General features: G+C 34.8%; 2 protein-coding genes across 2 annotated transcripts in view; both read left to right on the top strand.

The window, feature by feature from the left end:
- The window catches only part of LOC123540727 (1-deoxyxylulose-5-phosphate synthase YajO-like), a 30982-nt gene extending 26661 nt beyond the window's left edge, over window positions 1–4321 (top strand). Inside the window, exons 5-7 of the mRNA XM_045325970.2 lie at window positions 2790–2963; window positions 3393–3490; window positions 4117–4321. Of these exons, the coding sequence (XP_045181905.2) occupies window positions 2796–2963; window positions 3393–3490; window positions 4117–4321 (471 nt within the window). The 5' untranslated portion in view covers window positions 2790–2795. The remainder of the gene's footprint in view (window positions 1–2789; window positions 2964–3392; window positions 3491–4116) is intronic.
- Window positions 4322–4481: 160 nt separating this feature from the next.
- Window positions 4482–5632, top strand: LOC123540728 (L-glyceraldehyde 3-phosphate reductase-like). Its single transcript, XM_053525915.1, has 2 exons — window positions 4482–4658; window positions 4947–5632. The coding sequence occupies exons 1-2, from the start codon at window positions 4482–4484 to the stop codon at window positions 5043–5045; spliced, it is 276 nt and encodes a 91-aa protein (XP_053381890.1). The 3' UTR covers window positions 5046–5632.
- Window positions 5633–27866: the final 22234 nt, after the last annotated feature.

Genomic DNA, 27866 nt, shown 5'->3' with positions numbered 1-27866 from the left:
AATGCGAGTGAGGTCAAGAACCGGTCATTTTGTTCATCAGGGAATCATCCTGAACTGACCCCTAGTGGAGTATTTGATCCCTGTTGGAATCTTACTAACAAAGTACGTAAGGTCAGAGGAAAGTATTTAAAATACTGCTAGAATTGAGTATGATTGAAGAAAAACGGAAGATAATAAGTACATTGTGTTATATCTAAACACATTGCGTAACAGTTTGAATTCTAAATATGTTTTTAGTTTTTAGTCAACAAAGAATCATTATCAGGATTTATCTAAAGTGAATATATTATGGATTTAATTTGTACTATTTGATTTAACCGACTCCACATTTTGAAGAGTTTAATATTAAAACTTTACAGATAAGATATAGAAAGCAGTGTATACAAATAAAATTTTGTCTGGTTTCAAATGATACCAACGTCTGAAAAAAATGCACCATTAATCGTTTATATTCACTGCTTTTAATTCATGACACATGTTTTGTTGTGTTAAACATATTTTCGTGGTGCTGTATAATTATGTAATTTCTTCTGGATTTTATCTTTATTTTACAGACACTGTTTCTTGCGCGTAAATATTTCTTTTGTGTACATGGATATATGCAAATAATTATGTTCATGTATTAAAAACAGAGTTTCATTGTAAAGCTTTACTAATCATTCCTTCCATAATCAAAACGCTGGTAGATAGAGCGCCTACTTTCATCCGATTTATTAGATACAACAATCCTAACATTTTTTCACGCGATCGGTTTTAACGATGTTTACATAGAAACTAATGAACCGTCCAAATACTGGAAAAAATACAAGCTTTTTGGTAACTTTCGTGCATTCAATAGGTCATAACTTGTAAGGATGTTGTTTGGTTGCCAATAAACGTAAAAGAATGATAATAAACAGATATATGATTAAATAGTTTATACTCCAATATGTCTGTGTACAAATAAAAATATTGTATCTATCTTTATCATATAATTTTAGAAATAAGCGTATTCAGTGCAGCTTAGGCACTTATAATTGTTCCGTATACTTAATACATTATATACCCGCTGTAAATATTGCATTAATATACTATTGACTGGGCTTGGGAAGACAATGTAATCGACCAGGAGTAAAATTTCCATATTTAGAAAAAAAAAACAACAACAAAAAACATGTATGTGACTTTGTTCATATCGGAATGTAGACGATTGCACAATGCAATATCTTTTTTTTTTTAAATCACAACTATAAATAAAAGACATTGTAGATTCTTTGTTGACAGCAAATGATTTAAAGTAATTTTTTCATTTACATATTATCCTGACATTTTATAGTTACACATGTTTATCTACAGAACGAACAAATATATCCAGTACTGAACGTTTTCATAAAAATGTCAGCTTATCAAAATTCAAATGTCTACTAAATAATCCAGTTCATTTAAAACTGATTCGTAACGTTTCATTAAGTTTGCTTGCTCCACCAACCTTAGCTATGCGGGTAGAAACAGTATTCGAATGTATTTTCAGTATGCTATCGCTACGTTATCTTTCTACAATACAAAAAACTGTAATAAAATTATGTAGTATAAACGAGTGAAATAGTTCAAAATCATTGCTACAGTATTTACATTGAAACAGTAAACCGTAACTTCTATTTTTATAATGTATTGACCAGCTAGCAATTGTCTTAGAAATTCCGTTAACTCATATAATCTATGTTAAATGTTCGTTAGCGAATAACGCCTATCGAGTCAATTAAACTGGTTTCGTCTGCTTTCCAAGTCAAGAGTGATGTAATAAGCAGAAGTCTACCCTTAGCGAATTCCGCATAAAAACAATTTCATTCCAAAGGATCCACAATTTTATTTTATACATAATCTTTATCTCAAACTGATACACACACAAAATGTCCCGATATGCTATAAAGAAAATTCGCTGCTGACACAGAACTTGTTGACCCTGCAAGTTATCGTAATTGTTAAGGATTATGGAATAGCACCAGTCCCCTTTTCATGAACAAAACTCGCAATACTTTCATTTCCATTGTAACAGACTGGTGTGAAATTGATATATCCTCAGAATATGTCAACAGGTAAAAAGAAAATACTAATTCAAATCATGACACAACTATTTGATTCCCAATTGGGCTAGTTTATGTCACAACTTGACAGTATGGAAACTGTCAACTGCAAATGGAACGTGTTTTCAGTATCTTTTGCTAATTGGGAGTCAGGTTTTAGCTCTGTCATACGATTTCACTCACGTTGTTGGTGGTGATCCCTGATGAATTACTGTTTAAGTAAAAGGGTCTTGCTTTCAATTTTAAGTTTTTCCCGGCACAAATGGGAGCCAAAGTAAGACAAAAAACATTTTGTCAGTTCTTTGCTCGCTCCGGTGTTTCCTTTTTGTCGTTTCTAAACACAATCTTACGAACAATGGACATTTTGTCATTTTCAAAAGTCATTTAAAGGCATTTCAATGATATGAAAACTATACACGGTCAGTAAATATATTAGGTTTGCTTACCAAACATTAAGTAAAAAGATTATTGAGATGTTAATATGGAAATTGTTGTCGAGTATTAACAGTTCTGTAAACATTTACTCTATGAATGCAACTAAATATATCTTCAACACATTCTACGATTAAAGAGTACCAAAAATCATATATGTCGCATTTGTAGCATTGGAATAATACTTCGGATTATATCATGTGTAACCATAGGTAGTATAACCCTATTTAGTGTTAGCAGTCGTGATAAAGTAACATTTGTGTTGTGCCCTTCAATGTTCAATTTTGGTTTTAGGCACACATGTGGGACACTGCTACGCCTATAGAAGAGACGTTACGTACCTTTGATGATCTCATAAAGAGTGGAAAGATTCGTCACTATGGTTTCTCCAATGTTTGTGGTTGGCAAATGCAGAAAATAAGTGATACAGCAAAATTGCTTAACCTGAACCCATGTGTCAGTTTACAGGTATGCTAACTCTCTAACTTTGTTTTACAACGAATGCTTCGTTTATCTTTATCAATACGATGTGATAGAATGACATGTTGAAATGTTCACATGTTAGATTTGTTCCAAATAATTTAACTGTAGTGCAATTTCTTTTCATATTTCAAGTTTCAAGATTATTTTTATTTGTATAATATATATCGGATGAAATAAATTGTGTTTTGAACACATCAGAAATTCTCGATACCGTGCAATTAATGCATTTGAGCCGCACCATGGAAAACCAACATAGTGCAGGATCCATGCAGTTCGCTTTCAAAGCTAACTGCAGTTAGAGAAACCGTTAGCGAACAGCATGGATCCTGATGCGCAGTCTGCTCTTGATCCATGCTGGTCGCAAATGCACTATGTTGGTTTTCTCATGGTGCAGCTCATTTCTGCTTTTTTCAGCAACATTACAATCTACTCACGCGGGATTCCGAACTTGAATCATTAATAGCCTGTCAGAATGAGGGAATATACGTGTTGCCATGGGGTCCACTCAGAGGGTAATTATAGTCTTGTCATTTCGGTCACATTTTTTCAGTGCTATGTCTTTTCGATACACAGTACGTTAAACAAAGCACCGGCTTGACAGGAATTCTGTAATATTGAAAATGAACGCTCTTGAAGGTACGGGGTCGTAAGAGAAAATTATTATCAAGAAAGACAAGAAACAAATCCAGGCATTTCTTTCATCAATTCGGGCATTACATTAAACAAAGGGTATGGCTACTAGAAAGAGGATTCCCACATATCTAGGTTATTTTATTTCAAATGAAAGATTATAAGCTGACTGAGACGAAATATCTAAATGCTTGTACATGGATCGGCATTTTACAAAGTTTTAGCTTTTTTTTGTACCCAGAATCTTCATAAAGGTGCTGATTTGCCTCGATTTCAAATAAAGTTACTCGAAATTTTAAAGATTTTACAAAGCCGTCTTTCTCCTATTTTCTAGTATTTGTGCTTCGTAAACTATTGGTTAGATAAGATTATTATAAATCCTGCGTTTTTGTCAACATTTTTTTTTATGCGAACTCAAACGAAGAATTAAAAAGGCCACACACTAATATATTAAAGTTTTGATACAGCTAATCTTTATTACAATACTAAGTCCAGTTTATGTATACAGAGGTATGCTCACTGGAAAGTTCAAAAAGGATCAGGAACCTGACGCGACCGGAAGTCGTGTTGGATATTTTAACTCAAAGAAAGAAATTCCTCATTGGATGAAAGACTGGATAGAATTTGGAAGCAACGACAAATATTGGGCACTGATAACAGTCATCGAAACAATAGCAAAAGCGCATGGTATAGTACATTTTATACTTTTTTGAATTGAAAAAATATATTTTTTTTCTTTTAGTTTGTGTTGTGTTGCCATTATCGTATTAGTTTATAGTATATTTTCAATTTTTGACAATCAACAATCAAATCAGCTTAAGTTTCTTGAATGTTAAATTAGATAAGTCTATAGGGTAAATGCTTGTGAAACAAATGACCGTGACATGCGTTTCTAAAATAATTGTTACAGGTAAAACCGTTTCCCAGGTAGCTCTAAGATGGCTCTTACAAAAGGAAGTTGTATCTGCTGTCGTAATCGGCTGTACATCTATACAGCAACTGGAAGACAATATTGGCGCGTCAGGAGGTTGGGAAATCTCGGCAGATGAGGTGAGTATTCAATGATGTTTCTACATTTCTAGAATGCTGCTGTTTATAAAACAATATGGATTATTAACACTTTATCATATAAAGGCTTGACATAGAGAAACTATGGTACATACAACAATATCAACATTGACATAATTTCTTAAGACAGAAAGCAGTACTAAGAGGAATACACTATATACTCATTCTGGAAAATGCATTCCCGTTATAAATGATTTGCTGTAATATAAGGACTGACTATTAAAGATGCTTTGTTCTAAAACGACTGACAATCTACATATTATTTTGCAGATGAAAGAACTAGAGGCGGCTGCTCCATTGTCAATATCTTACCCTTACGACCTGCTCAGGGGACTAACTATGTCCGGAAGAATAAACAAATATATTTGATCTTTCATATAATTGTGAAAGAAGCAGTTTTAAGCATAATTTACTTATATTGTATGCCATCATCTTCATATCATTTCCTTTGAAAAAAGATATATACCAGTCAGCGCTAGATTTGTAAAGTTTTATTACGTGCTTAACCAGACCTTCTGGGGTGTAGCCAGGTGTTTCAAAATATACCGGGTAGTTAATGTCACCATTTTAACACACTGACAATTTTATTTATATCCAAACCTTATTTACCATATTTATACAGAATGTGTATATTCATTAAATAACCAATAAGGCAGTGGCAATACTTTCAAAGGGAAATAAATGCTATTTAACCGATATAATTATTAAAAATTGAATATAATGTATTGGTTTTAATGTTTATTGATGCTTATTTATTTCTACTGCATTTAAGAATATGAAAGAAAGAGAAATAAGATCAATACATGTGTGTATTTTAGTTCATTCAGATAACGTAAAATTTACCATGAAATATACATGACCCTTCTACAGAGAATATGGAACTTTATAAATTTATTAGTATTGTATTTGAATTGATATCGCCATGAAACGATTTCGGTAATTAATAGTTATTGTATATCATAATTGAGCCGTGCCATGAGAAAATCAACATAGTGGGTATGCGACCAGCATGGATCCAGACCAGCCTGCGCATCCGCGCAGTCTGGTCAGGCTCCATGCTGTTCGCTTTTAAAGCCTACTGGAATTGGAGAAACTGTTAGCGAACAGCATGGATCCTGACCAGACTGCGCGGATGCGCAGGCTGGTCTGGATCCTTGCTGGTCGCAAACCCACTATGTTGGTTTTCTCATGGCACGGCTCAATTATCATTCGATCCTATATGCAGCATGTGACAGCAGCCATATGCAAGACGCAAAATTATAAACCACTGTCTGGAAATACATTATTCTCGCGACAAATGGCAATATGTGATAATGTTTAAAATACTATTCATGCAAATACATGTAAACATCAAATTTTTGTAACTGTTTCACATAATTGCCAAACTTTGCAAAATGCAGGAGTATAAGATCATCAAAATATATGCATTTATATGTGCACTTTATGTACATAAGTTTCCTCATGAACAAAAGCATGATATGCGTTGATTGGGCAAGAAGGATAACGTCAATTTATATTGATAAACTAACTTGTATTCCTTTTTACTTATTACATATAACTTAAGTAGCGAAGATAGATCAGACAAAACTTGCGAGTTTCAGAAATATTCTTAACAGACTGTTCATTAAAAAGTAACCGATGACTAATATCAATTTATTTGATTCTCTGCATCGCACGACATAAATGTCTTCAAACTAAGCCGTCTTTCTGAAACAAATTGATGCCAACTTACAACGTCATATTATGACACAGAAAAAAGACACGGCCCCTCATTCACCGCACCTACATTGTCTTACATTAATTCTGGTTACTTTTATAAGAGACAATAATAGATAGGATGCGCATCGATAAAAACGAGTGAACAATAAACATATCTCTCTTATTTTCACATTTTTATAAAAAAAGCATAAAAGCATGATAAACCAGATATCTAATTCGATACTTTGAGCTAGCTATGACTTTATTTAACATGTGGATGTATACCTTTGTTACTTTCGAAATGAAATAAATTTCATTTTAATCAGGAGTTCCTTGACATTATTTCTAAATGTTACATTTTGATTATTTCTGTCCCCACCTTTCGAAGAAAAACGGGAGGACATAGAAATTACAAAAGAAATAACATCCATCTGTCTGTCCGTTAGTCACACTATTTGTCCGGTCCCATTTATCGCCATGGTTTAAGATATTATAGTGTCATCTGGCACATTGCTGGTTTCAAAACAAGGTGACGTGTCACTTTCAAAACCCAAGTCCATAACCTTAAAATCAAAGTTACTGTTCATAAAAAAAATCGTGTTTTTATTTAAAACCTCTGCTCCCTAGCAATACTTCAAAGTATCTTATTATTTCTTGACACATATGGTTTCCTTAACTAAATGAAGTGTCAAACGCAAGACCCAAACCGTAGCTTCAATGTCAAGATCAAGTTTTACAGTCTGTTTTTGTCCAGTTCATAACAAAAATGCAGTCAGTTTTGATTTCCGAAATGATTGTTACTGCAATACACATTTATTGTGCTTGACGGACTATTGCCAGAAAATAATTGAACATGTCATTGTCAAAACCTGTTGATCTGGGAAAATTTCCGCTTTTCAAATATTTGTCATCAAACACAATAAATGTGTATTGCAGTACCAAGTCCTTTCGGAAATCAGTACCAATCCTTTCGGAAATCAAGACTGACTGCATTTTTGTGCATATCCATAATCCACGTGTGTGTAATGAACTGAGATAGTGAAAGTATCTTTGTGAAGCAGTGAGCTATTTTTAGCATCAGATAATCTCTTCAGTCCTGCTTGTTTTCTGTAAAGTAACGTTACAGTTATTATTTTGTACAGATTTATTAGACAAAATAAATAAAATTATTCATCAGTTACAACTTTTGTTCATTTATGCACTAGATTGTTATTTTCCATAACAACTAATGTAATCACCCTTTACGCGGGAGGAAATTGCGGAAGCCAAATGCTGCGGTGTAGCCTTATTATTTCTTAAATAATTAAAATTGATATCTAAATGTTACTGAAGACATGCATTTGACGTGGTTTTCAAAAGTCAGATGCATAAATGATGGATATTTAGGAACTACCATGAGGGATATTCAAGAAATCTAGAGGGCATTTCTATTTACTGTACTTTAAACAATGTAAACCCACAGACAAATGTAGAGGCATTTACAGGTATAAAACAAAGAATATTGTTGAATATGTACCAGATAATGCGGTACTTACCTCAATTTGTAAGGTGTTACAATTTGCCAAGAACTCTACACCACAGATCTACCCCCAAAGTATGCAGTGAAACTTTCAGGGATTTGGCTTATATTCTCAAAACAGACATACAAAAAGCCTAATAGATAAATGCATTTAAAGAAATTTACATTTAATTTGTTAGTCGAAAGCGTTTACTGCCGAACATTTTATGCTTGGAGATTCTCGGGTTAGTAATGCGTTATGGTCATTATGGGGACTTAAATTTCCAATCAATGTTGTTATTGTTCTCCTAGACAGAATCGTGAAGATATCATAGTTTCGACTAAATTTGGGTTCCCATCAGACACTGATTCATGTCTGAGCCGACAGCATATCAAGGAAAGATGTGTTGAAAGTCTTAAAAGACTGCAAACAGAATATGTAGATCTCTATCTGGTTTGTTTTAAGCTTGTTGATAATTAACAGATATCAAATTGACTTTGTTTACCACAAGCATGTTATAATATATGCATGGCAAATATAACATAATAAACCCAAGGCATAAAAACCCAAGGCATAAAAATGTAAATATTCCTTAATTAAGATAATGCAAGCCCGGAACAATCAATTACATGTATAACGTAAAGTGTCTTTTAAAGCAAACATACAGTAATGCGTTTACACTTATAAGTCATAAGCTATTATTATGACAAGTTTCTATATTTTCCAAACAATAATTGCAAAGTTACATTTCGAATATATATTTTACTGCACCTGGGAAGTTATTGAAAACAGAGTGAGTGTTCTTGTGTGTTGTACCTTTTCTCATTGCTGCAGCATCTTTACATTCACACCAACAGTTTCTTTAACTGTAAGTAAATGCCAAAAAAATAAATAAATGAATGTTATACGATAATGATTTACGATAAAATTACATCATCGCCACATTATTTTATTACAAGAAATTTAGAAATATTCAGTGAAGAAATGCTATAATTTAAAACATTCTGTAAACAGAATTTCAGCGATTGCATTTGCACTTTCACTTATTGCTATCTACTTTTATTTAAAATAAAATGGAGATTCCATAGGTAACAATCACGACAGAAGTGAAATGTTGTATGCTTGATTTGCTTGAGCCTCTCATGGACGATAGTGTCATTGCATCCTACCATCTACGTCCTCTGGCTCCGGTTGAGCAGAAATCGGCATTTGCACATGCTACGAGAAGGAAGAACACTTGCGGCATCCGTAGATCTATGTGTTCGCAGGCCGCCACACGCCACTTTTCGAGGATATATCTTAGCGCTAGAAGATGAAATTAGCTCTCCTAATTTCTACTTTTCATGGTAAAATTGCCCGAGAAGTTTGTGAAGACAATTATCGTGTTAAAACTTTAAAGATTTCAAGTTGAAATTGAATGCTTAATTTCAAGTTGTTGCGTATCTGACTGGTCGAATAGGCGATTGCGGAAACAGGATTCCGTAGTAAACTCACGTTATTTAGTCTTAGGTCACACCAAATTGATAAAATGTTCATCGGATTTTTTTCGGGAAAAAATTGAGGCGGCGAGCGAAAAAATAATTTAAATATTTTTTTGGTTTTTGAGAAAATCAGGAGCGAGCGAAGAGCGAAGAAATATATTTGTCTTCATTTGGCTCTCTACTGACTAATAAAAACCTTAAAATGTCCCCAGGGATTGAGAAAATCTGACCTGCAGACGCACAACAAAGCGAACTCGTGAAAAAAAGGTAATAACATTGTCATACAGTACACTGTAATCAAATAATGTATGCTTTTGAAAATGCTGTTAGAAAATATGTAATAAACAACAATGCATATTAAACCTTACACCATACTTATCACATACATAGTAAGATCACGGAAAGCAGCTAAGCGAAATGTTTAAAAAAAAACAAAAAAAAAAACTGAAAACTAACGGCAGATGCTGTGGGCGAAGGAAAGCACTCTGTTTGCTGTCTTCAACGCACTGTATTATATGAAATTCTGTCAAGTTAGAAGGAAAATATAGGCAAAATATTACCCGAATCTAGACGTTTTCTCCGTGTGTATGGTATCCAAAATCCATATAAACGCAAAGCTGTCTTCAACGCACATTAATATATGAAATTCTGCCAAGTAATAAGGAAACCTGAATCGAAACGTTTTCTCCGTTTGTACCGTATCCCTATAAACAAATCGCGAAGGTACGACGGTACGAAGGTGAAGTGCGACCTACAGTACGATGGCGATAACACGACAGTACTAGACTTGTTTGCATTCCTATTTTATCAATTATTGTTAATTAGTTGAGTTAATAAATTACAGAAAACAATATTGAAAAATCAGAAATGCAACTTTTCCTATGATATGATGAAAATCATCACCAGTCGAGCAACTCTGGTACCACAATCACTTTTTAAGGTATAACCAGTAGAATACATATGATATTTATCAGCGTATTTGTCCGCATAGCCGATAAATTGGAGCGACAGTTTATGTATATATTTTGATATTCTGTATAAAGCGATCGTGCAATAAACAAGCTAATTTAGATAAAATACTGTAATATGATATTAAAGGTATGGAAGCCGTGGAGGGCCACTTTTGAGTTTGTTTTTTTTTTAACTTTTGAGTTATGACTTTCGACTTTTGACTTTTGACTTATGACTTATTATTTTTGACTTATGAGTCGCGTATTTGTTCCACGTGCATGCCTCATGATGGTGGACAAGGAGATATCAGACTAAGTAAGTTCATTTTGTCTTAGTTTTTTTCCTGTATTATTAGCGAAATAACTGAAAGTGAATTTTTGAATGATAGAACAAGTTAAACGTAAAATAGAAAGGAGAAAGAGGGAAGAAATGGGAATGTCTCGGGGTTGCTAAAAGAATCTCTTACATTTGGATATGTATGTCTGTACATGAGTGAACATAATCATGTTACTCTGATCAGAAAGGGCTGGGTTTCAAAATAGAACAGTGTCCAAGTCAATTACGAAATTTCGCAAATTATTAAGAAGATCGTTTCGACAACGGTCAAAGATTCTGCATTCAAAAAAAGAAGTGGAAATTAGTTTCAGCCTGTCCACATTGGTACAATGGTGTGAGATAAATATCTTTTAGGTAAAGATGTTGATTCAGTTCATTGCATTTGGTTCGTAGTCGTGTATGGAGCACCTGGAATTTCCTGTTTCTTTGGTGGCTCCGGAGACAATGTGAACACATTCATTTTGAATTTTGTCGAGTTGATCCATTAAATACTTGGTACAATTGCCCTACACTACGTCTGCGTATTCGAGTATTGGTCTTATGAAAGAAATATATATGGTTTCAAGGGAACGACGGTCAGGTGAGTATTTCAATTTACGCATTATGTATACCCTCTTCTTTTCTACAATGAAGTTGATATGAGAATGACATCAATAATCATTTGACAGGAATACGCCAAGATGTTTATGTTCAAAGACCTCGGGAACAATCTGGTTAAACATTAAAAGAGGAGAATGAAGTTGAAAATTTTGTTTTCTTGAAATTACACAGGTTTCTGATTTGGAGGGATTGAATGTTACAAGCCATTTTTCTGCTCATGATGAAATTGTTTGGAGCAGATTTGCCGCAATGTCCGGTTGCTGAACTATGATATATAGTCTTGTATCATCAGCAAACAGGCTGATGCATGATCTAATTTGTCATTGATAAAGATAAGGAAAAGAAAAGGTCCGAGAATTGAACCCTGTGGAACTCAGCTTTGAGAAATGCCAGTTAGATTTGACACCTGGCAGAACAACGCGTTTACGTCTATGTAAGAGAGAATCTTGAAACCACATGTGAAGAGAACCTGTGATTCCTGCGAATTTAGTTTACATAGTAAACCTTTGTGCCAGACTTTGTCAAAGGCCTTGCTTATATCGAAAAAGACAGCACGAACTTCTAGACCGTTATCGAGCGCTTCACAGAGAGTATCGTATATGAAAACAAGTTGATTAAGTTGTACAGGAGTAAAAAACAAGAATCATGAAGATGGTTAAAACATGCTTGAAATTGAGGTGTTCAAGAACGTTTTCAGTAGTGTTTAAGAGATATGTTGGACGATATACATTTTGTAGTTATTTAGAAAAGTGGCATCATCTTTCCTGAAGATTGCACTAACATGGGCTTCCTTTCACGTGGCTGGCACAGTAGAAAGTTGAAATGAAGCATTGAAAAGGTCACAAAGAGAAAAAGATGGTTCATGAGAAACCTCAAGTAGAATTCTGTTGCTTATACCATCATGAAGTACGGCCTTGTGGACTGTTAGGGACTTCAAGACATCTTCAGTTTCTACTGGGGAAAGATTAATTTCATTTAAAATAGTGGTAGAATTGGTAAGACCGAGATTGGGTAACTCTATATTCTCGTCATCAATGTATTCTTTCAAAAATCCCATGTTAGACGCTGTGTCTACGTGCAGGAAGACCAGGAAGACCACATTTTTTAATTCGATAGTATATCTCATTCGGTATACCGGTATATCGCATGCTACCGTGAAGGGATCCCGATTTTCGTCGCTTCGCGAATCGATTCCCTAATAATGAAACAATGGCAAATGCAAACGGAGATGTTTCTTTGGGAAAAAACACATTTAAGCAATAAAATATGTAGGAACATGTAGACATCAAGTCATACAGCGCAGACTTATCTCTCTGTTACAAGATTGCGTGCCAAACTGGCTTCCCGAATCTCTCTGCCACACTAAAAGGTTCTATATACACGTAGGTTTTTCTGTCATTTATATCTGAGCGGAATTAACTATCATGGAGTCTCAGCATCTTTTACACTTAATACATTTTTTTTAAATACTTTATTAGAGGTTTAATCATATTAAATCACATTGTGAATGTATTTCTAGATGTCTAATGTATAAATACAGCATTCAAACCGATTTCTAAACAATAAAATAAAAACAGTCGCACCGATGCCTGATTTTATTTCTGAATTTTAAAAGTAAAAGCATTTTATATAAATGGAAATTCCCATTTGAAGGTCTGCTAACTTTTAAATGTATCCATTGAGTTGTTTTTCTTCCATTTTCAGGACAAAAATATTTGATACTTTGTGTCTTGTTTAGTGAAATGTTACAATACGGATAAAAGGAAGGCAAACTCGAAAAAGTTCGATAGGCATCGGATTAACTTAAAAATCTAAAAATTAATTTCCATATTTACCCTTTCGCTGCCTTCGGAAGATTCAAAAGATGGCAAAGTGGCGTCTATGACGTCGAAAGCCATTACAAAATCCTGACGTCAGTAATTATGTTCATGCTTGTGGCACCATGAAATGTCTCAACACCACTAAATGTCGCAACCACTGTTAAATGTCGCACTTCCCGTTTGACACTACGACTTATATAATAAAAACAATTCCTTGTGTATATTTTTTATCTAAACCGTTTATCCTGGAAAGAACCAGTAAAGGCCTCTTAGTTAGGTGGGAGACACTCAAGAGCATCTCAGAAATTTCCAGTGCCTGGACCGGGATTCCAAACCCGGACCTCCGGATTGACAGTCCAGTGTGTTGACACAAGACCACTGGCCTAGAAACTAACAGCAAAAAAAAAAAAAAGAAAAAAAAAATAGAAATGAAAATACCCTCTCGTACCTAAAATAAGGAAATCTTCGTTTTCTGCAGCTACACTGGTACAAAACGGTAACACTGTTTAGGTTAACTGGCTGTAGGTATATAATAAGTGACGCGAGCAGATTAGAGTCTCTCTTGTACATCCCTTTACATAAACTGGCTTAAAAAGATCGGTGCAGTTCACATTATTCGTATGTGCATCGAATTGCGATGCACATACGAATAATGTGAACTGCACCGATCTTTTTAAGCCAGTTTATGTAAAGGGATGTACAAGAGAGACTCTAATCTGCTCGCGTCACTTATTATATACCTACAGCCAGTTAACCTAAACAGTGTTACCGTTTTGTACCAGTGTAGCTGCAGAAAACGAAGATTTCCTTATTTTAGGTACGAGAGGGTATTTTCATTTCTATTTTTTTTTTCTTTTTTTTTTTTTTGCTGTTAGTTTCTAGGCCAGTGGTCTTGTGTCAACACACTGGACTGTCAATCCGGAGGTCCGGGTTTGGAATCCCGGTCCAGGCACTGGAAATTTCTGAGATGCTCTTGAGTGTCTCCCACCTAACTAAGAGGCCTTTACTGGTTCTTTCCAGGATAAACGGTTTTAGATAAAAAATATACACAAGGAATTGTTTTTATTATATAAGTCGTAGTGTCAAACGGGAAGTGCGACATTTAACAGTGGTTGCGACATTTAGTGGTGTTGAGACATTTCATGGTGCCACAAGCATGAACATAATTACTGACGTCAGGATTTTGTAATGGCTTTCGACGTCATAGACGCCACTTTGCCATCTTTTGAATCTTCCGAAGGCAGCGAAAGGGGTAAATATGGAAATTAATTTTTAGATTTTTAAGTTAATCCGGATGCCTATCGAACTTTTTCGAGTTTGCCTTCCTTTTATCCGTATTGTAACATTTCACTAAACAAGACACAAAGTATCAAATATTTTTGTCCTGAAAATGGAAGAAAAACAACTCAATGGATACATTTAAAAGTTAGCAGACCTTCAAATGGGAATTTCCATTTATATAAAATGCTTTTACTTTTAAAATTCAGAAATAAAATCAGGCATCGGTGCGACTGTTTTTATTTTATTGTTTAGAAATCGGTTTGAATGCTGTATTTATACATTAGACATCTAGAAATACATTCACAATGTGATTTAATATGATTAAACCTCTAATAAAGTATTTAAAAAAAATGTATTAAGTGTAAAAGATGCTGAGACTCCATGATAGTTAATTCCGCTCAGATATAAATGACAGAAAAACCTACGTGTATATAGGAACCTTTTAGTGTGGCAGAGAGATTCGGGGAAGCCAGTTTGGCACGCAATCTTGTAACAGAGAGATAAGTCTGCGCTGTATGACTTGATGTCTACATGTTCCTACATATTTTATTGCTTAAATGTGTTTTCCTAAAGAAACATCTCCGTTTGCATTTGCCATTGTTTCATTATTAGGGAATCGATTCGCGAAGCGACGAAAATCGGGATCCCTTCACGGTAGCATGCGATATACCGGTATACCGAATGAGATATACTATCGAATTAAAAAATGTGGTCTTCCTGGTCTTCCTGCACGTAGACACAGCGTCTAACATGGGATTTTTGAAAGAATACATTGATGACGAGAATATAGAGTTACCCAATCTCGGTCTTACCAATTCTACCACTATTTTAAATGAAATTAATCTTTCCCCAGTAGAAACTGAAGATGTCTTGAAGTCCCTAACAGTCCACAAGGCCGTACTTCATGATGGTATAAGCAACAGAATTCTACTTGAGGTTTCTCATGAACCATCTTTTTCTCTTTGTGACCTTTTCAATGCTTCATTTCAACTTTCTACTGTGCCAGCCACGTGAAAGGAAGCCCATGTTAGTGCAATCTTCAGGAAAGATGATGCCACTTTTCTAAATAACTACAAAATGTATATCGTCCAACATATCTCTTAAACACTACTGAAAACGTTCTTGAACACCTCAATTTCAAGCATGTTTTAACCATCTTCATGATTCTTGTTTTTTACTCCTGTACAACTTAATCAACTTGTTTTCATATACGATACTCTCTGTGAAGCGCTCGATAACGGTCTAGAAGTTCGTGCTGTCTTTTTCGATATAAGCAAGGCCTTTGACAAAGTCTGGCACAAAGGTTTACTATGTAAACTAAATTCGCAGGAATCACAGGTTCTCTTCACATGTGGTTTCAAGATTCTCTCTTACATAGACGTAAACGCGTTGTTCTGCCAGGTGTCAAATCTAACTGGCATTTCTCAAAGCTGAGTTCCACAGGGTTCAATTCTCGGGCCTTTTCTTTTCCTTATCTTTATCAATGACAAATTAGATCATGCATCAGCCTGTTTGCTGATGATACAAGACTATATATCATAGTTCAGCAACCGGACATTGCGGCAAATCTGCTCCAAACAATTTCATCATGAGCAGAAAAATGGCTTGTAACATTCAATCCTCCAAATCAGAAACCTGTGTAATTTCAAGAAAACAAAATTTTCAACTTCATTCTCCTCTTTAATGTTTAACCAGATTGTTCCGAGGTCTTTGAACATAAACATCTTGGCGTATTCTGTCAAATGATTATTGATGTCATTCTCATATCAACTTCATTGTAGAAAAAAAGAGGGTATACATAATGCGTAAATTGAAATACTCACCTGACCGTCGTTCCCTTGAAACCATATATATTTCTTTCATAAGACCAATACTCGAATACGCAGAGTAGTGTAGGGCAATTGTACCAAGTATTTAATGGATCAACTCGCAAAATTCAAATGAATGTGTTCACATTGTCTCCGGAGCCACCAAAGAAACAGGAAATTCCAGGTGCTCCATACACGACTACGAACCAAATGCAATGAACTGAATCAACATCTTTACCTAAAAGATATTTATCTCACACCATTGTACAATGTGGACAGGCTGAAACTAATTTCCACTTCTTTTTTTGAATGCAGAATCTTTGACCGTTGTCGAAACGATCTTCTTAATAATTTGCGAAATTTCGTAATTGACTTGGACACTGTTCTATTTTGAAACCCAGCCCTTTCTGATCAGAGTAACATGATTATGTTCACTCATGTACAGACATACATATCCAAATGTAAGAGATTCTTTTAGCAACCCCGAGACATTCCCATTTCTTCCCTCTTTCTCCTTTCTATTTTACGTTTAACTTGTTCTATCATTCAAAAATTCACTTTCAGTTATTTCGCTAATAATACAGGAAAAAAACTAAGACAAAATGAACTTACTTAGTCTGATATCTCCTTGTCCACCATCATGAGGCATGCACGTGGAACAAATACGCGACTCATAAGTCAAAAATAATAAGTCATAAGTCAAAAGTCAAAAGTCGAAAGTCATAACTCAAAAGTTAAAAAAAAAACAAACTCAAAAGTGGCCCTCCACGGCTTCCATACCTTTAATATCATATTACAGTATTTTATCTAAATTAGCTTGTTTATTGCACGATCGCTTTATACAGAATATCAAAATATATACATAAACTGTCGCTCCAATTTATCGGCTATGCGGACAAATACGCTGATAAATATCATATGTATTCTACTGGTTATACCTTAAAAAGTGATTGTGGTACCAGAGTTGCTCGACTGGTGATGATTTTCATCATATCATAGGAAAAGTTGCATTTCTGATTTTTCAATATTGTTTTCTGTAATTTATTAACTCAACTAATTAACAATAATTGATAAAATAGGAATGCAAACAAGTCTAGTACTGTCGTGTTATCGCCATCGTACTGTAGGTCGCATTCACTTCGTACCGTCGTACCTTCGCGATTTGTTTATAGGGATACGGTACAAACGGAGAAAAACGTTTCGATTCAGGTTTCCTTATTACTTGGCAGAATTTCATATATTAATGTGCGTTGAAGACAGCTTTGCGTTTATATGGATTTGGATACATACACACGGAGAAAACGTCTAGATTCGGGTAATATTTTGCCTATATTTTCCTTCTAACTTGACAGAATTTCATATAATACAGTGCGTTGAAGACAGCAAACAGAGTGCTTTCCTTCGCCCACAGCATCTGCCGTTAGTTTTCAGTTTTTTTTGTTTTTGTTTTTTTTTTAAACATTTCGCTTAGCTGCTTTCCGTGATCTTACTATGTATGTGATAAGTATGGTGTAAGGTTTAATATGCATTGTTGTTTATTACATATTTTCTAACAGCATTTTCAAAAGCATACATTATTTGATTACAGTGTACTGTATGACAATGTTATTACCTTTTTTTCACGAGTTCGCTTTGTTGTGCGTCTGCAGGTCAGATTTTCTCAATCCCTGGGGACATTTTAAGGTTTTTATTAGTCAGTAGAGAGCCAAATGAAGACAAATATATTTCTTCGCTCTTCGCTCGCTCCTGATTTTCTCAAAAACCAAAAAAATATTTAAATTATTTTTTCGCTCGCCGCCTCAATTTTTTCCCGAAAAAAATCCGATGAACATTTTATCAATTTGGTGTGACCTAAGACTAAATAACGTGAGTTTACTACGGAATCCTGTTTCCGCAATCGCCTATTCGACCAGTCAGATACGCAACAACTTGAAATTAAGCATTCAATTTCAACTTGAAATCTTTAAAGTTTTAACACGATAATTGTCTTCACAAACTTCTCGGGCAATTTTACCATGAAAAGTAGAAATTAGGAGAGCTAATTTCATCTTCTAGCGCTAAGATATATCCTCGAAAAGTGGCGTGTGGCGGCCTGCGAACACATAGATCTACGGATGCCGCAAGTGTTCTTCCTTCTCGTAGCATGTGCAAATGCCGATTTCTGCTCAACCGGAGCCAGAGGACGTAGATGGTAGGATGCAATGACACTATCGTCCATGAGAGGCTCAAGCAAATCAAGCATACAACATTTCACTTCTGTCGTGATTGTTACCTATGGAATCTCCATTTTATTTTAAATAAAAGTAGATAGCAATAAGTGAAAGTGCAAATGCAATCGCTGAAATTCTGTTTACAGATTTTTTAAATTATAGCATTTCTTCACTGAATATTTCTAAATTTCTTGTAATAAAATAATGTGGCGATGATGTAATTTTATCGTAAATCATTATCGTATAACATTCATTTATTTATTTTTTTGGCATTTACTTACAGTTAAAGAAAACTGTTGGTGTGAATGTAAAGATGCTGCAGCAATGAGAAAAGGTACAACACACAAGAACACTCACTCTGTTTTCAATAACTTCCCAGGTGCAGTAAAATATATATTCGAAATGTAACTTTGCAATTATTGTTTGGAAAATATAGAAACTTGTCATAAAAATAGCTTATGACTTATAAGTGTAAACGCATTACTGTATGTTTGCTTTAAAAGACACTTTACGTTATACATGTAATTGATTGTTCCGGGCTTGCATTATCTAATTAAGGAATATTTACATTTTTATGCCTTGGGTTTTTATGCCTTGGGTTTATTATGTATATTTGCCATGCATATATTATAACATGCTTGTGGTAAACAAAGTCAATTTGATATCTGGTTAATTATCAACAAGCTTAAAACAAACCAGATAGAGATCTACATATTCTGTTTGCAGTCTTTTAAGACTTTCAACACATCTTTCCTTGATATGCTGTCGGCTCAGACATGAATCAGTGTCTGATGGGAACCCAAATTTAGTCGAACTATGATATCTTCACGATTCTGTCTAGGAGAACAATAACAACATTGATTGGAAATTTAAGTCCCCATAATGACCATAACGCATTACTAACCCGAGAATCTCCAAGCATAAATGTTCGGCAGTAAAAGCTTTCGACTAACAAATTAAATGTAAATTTCTTTAAATGCATTTATCTATTAGGCTTTTTGTATGTCTGTTTTGAGAATATAAGCCAAATCCTGAAAGTTTCACTGCCTACTTTGGGGGTAGATCTGTGTGTTAGAGTTCTTGGCAAATTGTAACACCTTACAAATTGAGGTAAGTACCGCATTATCTGGTACATATTCAACAATATTCTTGTTTTATACCTGTAAATGCCCCTACATTTGTCTGTGGGTTTACATTGTTTAAAGTACAGTAAATAGAAATGCCCTCTAGATTTCTTGAATAAACCCTCATGGTAGTTCCTAAATATCCATCATTATGCATCTGACTTTTGAAAACCACGTCAAATGCATGTCTTCAGTAACATTTAGATATCAATTTTAATTATTTAAAGAAATAATAAAGGCTACACCGCAGCATTTGGCTTCCGCAATTTCCTCCCGCGTAAAGGGTGATTACATTAGTTGTTATGGAAAAATAACAATCTAGTGCATAAATGAACAAAATTGTAACTGATGAATAATTTTATTTATTTTGTCTAATAAATCTGTACAAAATATAACTGTAACGTTACTTTACAGAAAACAAGCAGGACTGAAGAGATTATCTGATGCTAAAAATAGCTCACTGCTTCACAAAGTTACTTTTACTATCTCAGTTCATTACACACACGTGGATTATGGATATGCACAAAATGCAGTCAGTCTTGATTTCCGAAAGGATTGGTACTGATTTCCGAAAGGACTTGGTACTGCAATACACATTTATGTGTTTGATGACAAATATTTGAAAGCGGAAATTTTCCCAGATCAACAGGTTTTGACAATGACATGTTCAATTATTTTCTGGCAATAGTCCGTCAAGCAACAATAAATGTGTATTGCAGTAACAATCATTTCGGAATAACAAACTGACTGCATTTTTGTTATGAACTGGACAAAAACAGACTGTAAAACTTGATCTTGACATTGAAGCTACGGTTTGGGTCTTGCGTTTGACACTTCATTTAGTTAAGGAAACCATATGTGTCAAGAAATAATAAGATACTTTGAAGTATTGCTAGGGAGCAGAGGTTTTAAATAAAAACACGATTTTTTTTATGAACAGTAACTTTGATTTTAAGGTTATGGACTTGGGTTTTGAAAGTGACACGTCACCTTGTTTTGAAACCAGCAATGTGCCAGATGACACTATAATCTCTTAAAACATGCGATAACTGGGACCGGACAAATAGTGTGACTACGGGCAGACAGATGGATGCTATTTCTTTTGTAATTTCTATGTCCTCCCGTTTTCTTCGAAAGGTGGGGACAGAAATAATCAAAATGTAACATTTAGAAATAATGTCAAGGAACTCCTGATTAAAATGAAATTATTTCATTTCGAAAGTAACAAAGGTATACATCCACATGTTAAAAAAGTCATAGCTAGCTCAAAGTATCGAATTAGATATCTGGTTTATCATGCTTTTATGCTTTTTTTATAAAAATGTGAAAATAAGAGGAATATGTTTATTGTTCACTCGTTTTTATCGATGCGCATCCTATCTATTATTGTCTCTTATAAAAGTAACCAGAATTAATGTAAGACAATGTAGGTGCGGTGAATGAGGGGCCGTGTCTTTTTTCTGTGTCATAATATGACGTTGTAAGTTGGCATCAATTTGTTTCAGAAGACGGCTTAGTTTGAGACATTTATGTCGTGCGATGCAGAGAATCAAATAAATTGATATTAGTCATCGGTTACTTTTTAATGAAAGTTGTTAAGAATATTTCTGAAATCGCAGTTTTGTTGTTATTTCGCATTTAAGTTATATGTAATAAGTAAAAAGGAATAAAAGTTTTTTTATCAATAAAAAATTGACGTTACCCTTTTGCCAATAAACGCAATCTGCTTTTGTTCTGGGGAAAAATTATGAATTAAGTCCCACATATAAAGCATATATTTGGGATTTTTATACCCCTGCATTTTGAAAGTTTGGAAATTTAGGAAACATTTACAAAAATTTGATGTTTACAGTATTTGAGAATAGTATTTTAAACATTATACATATCCCATTTGTCGCGAAAAATAATGTATTTCCAGACAGTGGTTATATTTTGCGTCTTGAATGGTGCTTCAATGCGCATATAGGATCGAATGATAATTTAGCCGTGCCCTGAGAAAAACCCAAATAGTGGGTTTGCGACAGCAAGGGTCCAGCCGCCTGCGCTCCGACGCTGGTAGGATCCATGCTGTTTGTAAAAGTTTCTCCCCAAATTCCCCGTAGGGTTTAAAAACGAAAGCAGGAGCCGACCAGGGCTGCGCGGATGCGAGGTGGTCTGGATCCATGTGGTCGCATACCCCACTTGTTGATTTTCTGGCCGGCCCCCTTGTAACAATAACTATAATTACCCCAAATGTTTCATGGCGTTTTTTAATTTTTAAATAATTTTTTTTTCCTAATTAAATTTATTTTTAAAAATTCCTTTTCCTGTAGAAGGGTATGTTTATTTCTGGTAAATTTTTGTTTCTGAATGAACAAAAACCAACATGTTTGATCTTTTTTTCTCTTTCTTTTTATCTAATGCAGTGAAATAAAAAAGCATCAATTTTAAAATTAAAAACCAAAAAAAATTTATTTAATTTTTAATAATTTTTAAACGGTTAAAAGTTTTTTTTCCCTTTGAAAGTTTTTCCCCTCCTTTTGGTTTTTTAAAGAAATACACATTTTGTATAAATATGGTAAATAAGGTTTGGGGTAGATCGCTTGATGTCCGGCGTCCGTCGTCTGTCATTTGTCTGTCTGTCTGCCTGTCAACATTTAGCTATTGTATGCAATAGAGGCTGTATTTTTCAACTGATCTTTATGAAATTTTGTCAGAATAATTGCCTTGATGAAATCTAGGCAAAGTTTGAAAATAGGTCTTCTGTGACAAAACTAGGTCACTAGGTCAAATTAAAGAAAAATATTGTGTATGCAATAGAAGCTGTATTTTTCAATTGATCTTCTAGAAAAATGGTCAGAATGCTTGCCTTGAAAAAATATAGGTCAAGTTCGGATATGGGTCATCTGGGGTAAAAAAGTAGGTGACTAGGTCAAATCAAAGAAAACCCTTGTGTATGCGATTGACGCTGTACTTTTCAGTTGGTCTTCATGAAATTAAATCAGAATGATTGCCTTGATTATATCTAGGTCATATTCGAATATGGGTCATCTGGGGTCAAAAACTAGGTCATCAGCTCAAATCAAAGAAAAACATTGTGTATGCAATAGAAGCTGTATTTTTCCATTGAATTTTATGAAAGTAAGTCAGAATGATTGCCTTGATGAAATCTAGGTCGAGTTTGAATATGGGTCATCTAGGATCAAAAACTAGTTCATACTTAAAATCCTTGTGTATGTGATAGAGGCTGTATTTTTCAACTGATCTTCAGAACAATTGCCTTGATGAAATTTCGGTCGGGATTGAAAATGAATCATCTGGGATTAAAAACTAGGTCACTAGGTCAAATCAAAGAAAAACATTGTGTATGCAATAGAGGCTGTATTTTTCAACTGATCTTCATAAAATTTAGTCAGAATGATTGCCTTGATGAAATCTAGGTCAAGTTTGAATATGGGTTATCTGGAATTAAAAGGTTGGTCACTAGGTCAAATCAAAGAAAACCTTATTTAAACTCAAGAGACCACATTTTTGGTCCAATCCTAATGAAAATTGGCCAGAATATTGTTTGCACTGTTATGGTGTGTTTCTCAGGTGAGCTAGGGCCATCTTGGTCCTCTTGTTAGCTCACCTGAGCACAAAGTGCTCGGGATGAGCTATTGTGATCGCCCACCATCCGGAGTCCGTCCGTCCCTCCTCCGTCCACACTTTCATTTAAACAACATCTCTTCCTTAACCACCGGGCCAATTTTGATGAAACTTCACAGGGATGTTCCTTGGATAGCCTTCTTTAAAAAGTGTTCAAAGAATTGAATTCCATACAGAACTCTGGTTGCCATAGTAACCGAATGGAAAAACTTTAAAAATCTTCGTGTCCAAAACCACAGGTCATAGGGCTTTAATATTCGGTATGCATCATCATCTAGTGGTGCCCCGCCCAGGGGGTCACATGGTTTATATAGACTTATATAGGGATAACATTTGAAAATCTTCTTGTACAAAACCACTGGGCCTAGGGCTTGGATACTTAGTATATAGCATCACCTAATGGTCCTCTACCAAGTTTGTTTCAATTATTCCCCTGGGGTCAAATATGGCCCTGCCCCGGGCGTCACATGGTTTATATAGACTTAAATAGGGAAACACTCTTGTTTATCCCCCTGGGATCAAATATGGCCCCGCCCAGGGGGTCACATGGTTTATATAGACTTATATAGGGATAACATTTGAAAATCTTCTTGTCAAAACCCACAGGGCCTAGGACATTGATATTCGGTATGTTGCATCATCTAATGGTCATCAATCAAGATTGTTCAAATTATCCCCCTAGGGTCAAATATGGCCCCGCCCGAGGCTCACATGGTTTATATAGACTTATATAGGGAAAACCTTTAAGAATATTCTTGTCCAAAACCACAGGGCCTGGGGCTTTGATATTTGGTATGTAGCATCATCTAGTGGTCTTCTACCAAGATTGTTCAAATATTCCCCTGGGGTCAAATATAGCCCCACCCCGGGGTCACAAAATTTAAATAGACTTGTACATGGAAAAACCTTTTTAAAAATTTACTTAAACCATAGAAACCCAGAGCTTACATATGTAGTAGTATGTGTTATGCTCTAGTGGTTCTCTACCAAGATTGTTCAAATCATGCCCCTTGGGTCAATATAGGCCATACAAAGGTGGTCCCTTGTTTTACATAGACTTACTTGTTTTTGAAGCAGGGGCAAAGAAATTTACACCACAAGCATAATGTTTGATACAGATTTCAATATTTGTCTAGAATTGTCTTAATCATGACCTACTGACCTACTTTCTTCGTTTTGAAGATACAGCATAGAAATTCGGACCATGTTTATACTTTTGATACAGAGTTCAATACTCATCTTTAATATTCTTAACCCTGAACTGCTGACCTACTTTCTTGTTTTCGAAGTTACAGCAAAATATGAATTGGACAACCAGTTTAATTTTTAAGCAGATTTCAGTAGTTACCTTGAATAATCTTTACCATGACTTACTCACCTAGCTTTTGTTAGTGAAGCTTAAGGAAAGAAATTTGTTTAAGCAAGCAACTAAACTCAGGTGAGTGATATAGGGTCATCATGGCCGTCTTGTTAGAGTACAGTACCATTTTTAACCATTGCAGATACTACGTTAAAACTTCACACTCATCTCTCAGGTCATAACATAAGGTTATGGCACAAGTACCGTACTCTTACATATTTTTTTACGAATTATGGTGAAAGTTCATGTCCCATAACCCAGATTGTATTTTGGCAGAGAAGGTTAAAGTTTGGAAATTCTCCAAAACTGACGAAGATACACGGTTAACATTTCACACATATGTTGGATGCGATTGTACAAGATAGCAACATTAAGTCCTTTAACTCTTACATGTATTTGACAGTTTACTCATTTTCAGATAAAAAATCTATTTATAATTTACAGCCAATTAGCCTCGAATAGTCGAGCTGGCAAGCGACAGCTCTTGTTCCTTTTTCTTTACAACATTGTGAAGTTTAGGCTTAGCACGAAGTTTGACCGTGAGTAGCTTTCTGTATTCCAGGAACTTCAAAGCCTGCCTTAGATGATGTATCTATCGACGACACTTACACAGATCATACTGCTGCAAACAAGGACTTGAATGAAATACATAAGAGAGCTGAATATATCAAATCCTGAAGAAGAAAATGCTGATATTGTCCACCTTTGTACGATACCTCCCAACCAGCTTGCTTTGACTGATAGAAACAATAACTCACTTAAATTAATGAACATCAGAAACGGCATAACAACAGCATGCACTCAGCTACCTTCTATTCCAGGGTCTCTTGCAGTTTTACCGCAAGACAACCTTGCCGTTGTTCTCCCCGATGCTTGCCTAATACAGTTTTTTTCAATAAATCCCATACTTAAAAAAGGACGAAGTATAAAAGTAAACGATGCATGTGGCTGTATAACGTATGTAAATGGCATGCTTTTTGCTTTCTTCTATACCCGCCATATAAAAACATATAATCTCAAAGGCGAAGTCCTGGAAACTTTAACATTAGATCCGGAAATACATGGTTCGTGTTCTTACTGTTTTTACGTATCGTTATGCCCCAACAAGATTTCGTTTTATATCAGTGACATGGAGAAGTGTTTACTTTTTCGAATTGATTCAAAGGGAAAAGTGATAGCAATGTACAAAGACAAAGACGACTTTGATGAACAAGAGCAAATACTCGCTACACCACATGGTTCAATATTTGTATGTAACTCTGCCAAAAATACTGTGCTACAAATGAGGGCCGATTTAACTCGACCACGTGTGATTTTAGGGCGTTCTGATAACGTAACCAGTCCGAAAAGCATTTGCTACTGGCAAGAAGAAAACATTATCATTATTGCATGTATTTCAAAAAGCTCCTCAGAAAATCATGATACACTCAAACTGTTTTCAATAACTGATATATGAATCGAAATGAATAGTATTCTAATACATTTTATTTACTCATTGATATATTTCAAAGTCAGTATGGTTTTAAGCTGTGTTGACTCCTAAAAAGTGTACATTTGACCTTTTCAATTATTGTACATCAGGTGAAAATCAATTTTTGCTATTATTTCAATATGTTAGCAAGGATGCAGTTTTTTTGACAATCGCGCTCATTACGCCTTTTTGACCTTTACCTTAATATACTGGAAACATTTGATTCTGCCTTTGCGACCATTGCAGATCATGATCAGCCTGTACATCCGTACAGTCTGATCAAGATCTGCACTGTTCGCCATTCAGTCAGTGGTAAGCACCCTTAATAGTAGTTACTGGTGTTGTCCAAATTGAAAGACGGACAAGTTCGTAATAGACATTTAGCAGGGCTAGGGTTAAGCCTTCTTCGCTGTCGCGTGAGTGTAAATTCAGCGTTAGCACCGCCACGCTTGTAACAATGTAGACCAGTATTCCCCAAAGCAGCTGTTCGGGTTCTTGGCTGTGTCTTACTTATGCAGGAACGTTATTTGGTGTTATTATCTATCTCTTTCTGTTGGTTTTCAGATGATCGTATTATGAATTAATTGCGATTAAAGACCTTCAGTAATATGCAAACAATCTTAAAACGAACGCTTAAAAAACTGGATATATTTTGTTTGGTAGTAAGAGCACATGTAAATGAATGTTGTACCAAGGAGATTAACATTGCTTGTGATAAGATTGATTCTGAAAGTAGTATAAGGTATTTGGGTATTTTTCTAGGTGAAATGCTGAATTTCAAGGAGCATGTTTTAAAATGCCGTACAGCTATGTTCAAATACCTTTGGATAAATAGTATTCGAAATATATAAAACAAAGGATACTACAGAAATACTTGTTTCGTGACGAGTTTTTTAAACCGTAGAAACTATCACAGTTCTAAGCACATCGTATAAAACCTGCCGATGTTACCCATTAAAGCCAGGATATAATTTAAATTACTGTCTTTCTTGTACAATTAATCTGATTGGAAATGCAGCAATTTGTTTGTCTGTCCTTTTATCTCCCTATTATGCCGACAGACCAGGCTTGATGTCTTCCGGCACTGCAGAGGTGTGCTACGTTGTTCATTTTAATAAAATTCTAAAAATGACAAAATGACAGATGGTCTGAGATTGTGGAATGATATCCCTTCAAATATTAGGACGTCTAAATCCTTAGATGTTTTAAAGAATAATCTGAAAACATTTTATTTTAGATAGTTTCTTGTGAATTGTGGTTTGTGGAGCTATGTCAGCTGTATTTTTGTTCGTTTCCTTTAATCTTTAGTAGGACTTCTGTACTTTTCTGACGTGTAAATGAATATCTTTATAGTAATTGATGCTTATCAAGATGTAACGTACTGATGTGTGTATATTTCATTTTTTTGTACAACGCCATTAAATATATTCTTGTATAGAAATACGCATTTAATAAAATAAAATAGTTTCAGTTTTAATTTCGTTAGAAATAAATACAATATTCAAACTGAACGATATCCACAAAGCTTGACGAAAACTGCCACATGATGTTTTATGGTAGCAAGTGAGCGTTCTTGTTACAAGAAACCGCCTAGAGCATTTCTGTAAAGCTCAACGAATTACGAAATTCCATTTGAAATTACACTTTGTCCTCCATGACTGATATTTTCCTACATGGCTGATAGTTTAATACATTTCTGACAGTTTCTTACAGTTTCTTACATTTCTGAGAGTTTTTACATTTCTGATAATTTCCTACATGGCTGATAGTTTCCTCCAAGGTTGATAGCATATTCAACTCACCAAGCGTCATTCCTTATGCCTTATAAATAGTAATCACACATGCCAAAATTATTTTTCGTGTATTGTGACTGGACCTTTCTTAATATCTTTTTTGCTTTTACAGTACATTAAGGGCATTAATG

The sequence above is a fragment of the Mercenaria mercenaria genome, chromosome 16 (assembly GCF_021730395.1).
Source record: "Mercenaria mercenaria strain notata chromosome 16, MADL_Memer_1, whole genome shotgun sequence".
NCBI classification, from domain to species: domain Eukaryota; kingdom Metazoa; phylum Mollusca; class Bivalvia; order Venerida; family Veneridae; genus Mercenaria; species Mercenaria mercenaria.
The sequence above is the reverse complement of the archived record's forward strand: the minus strand, read 5'-3'. Positions and strand labels throughout refer to the sequence as shown.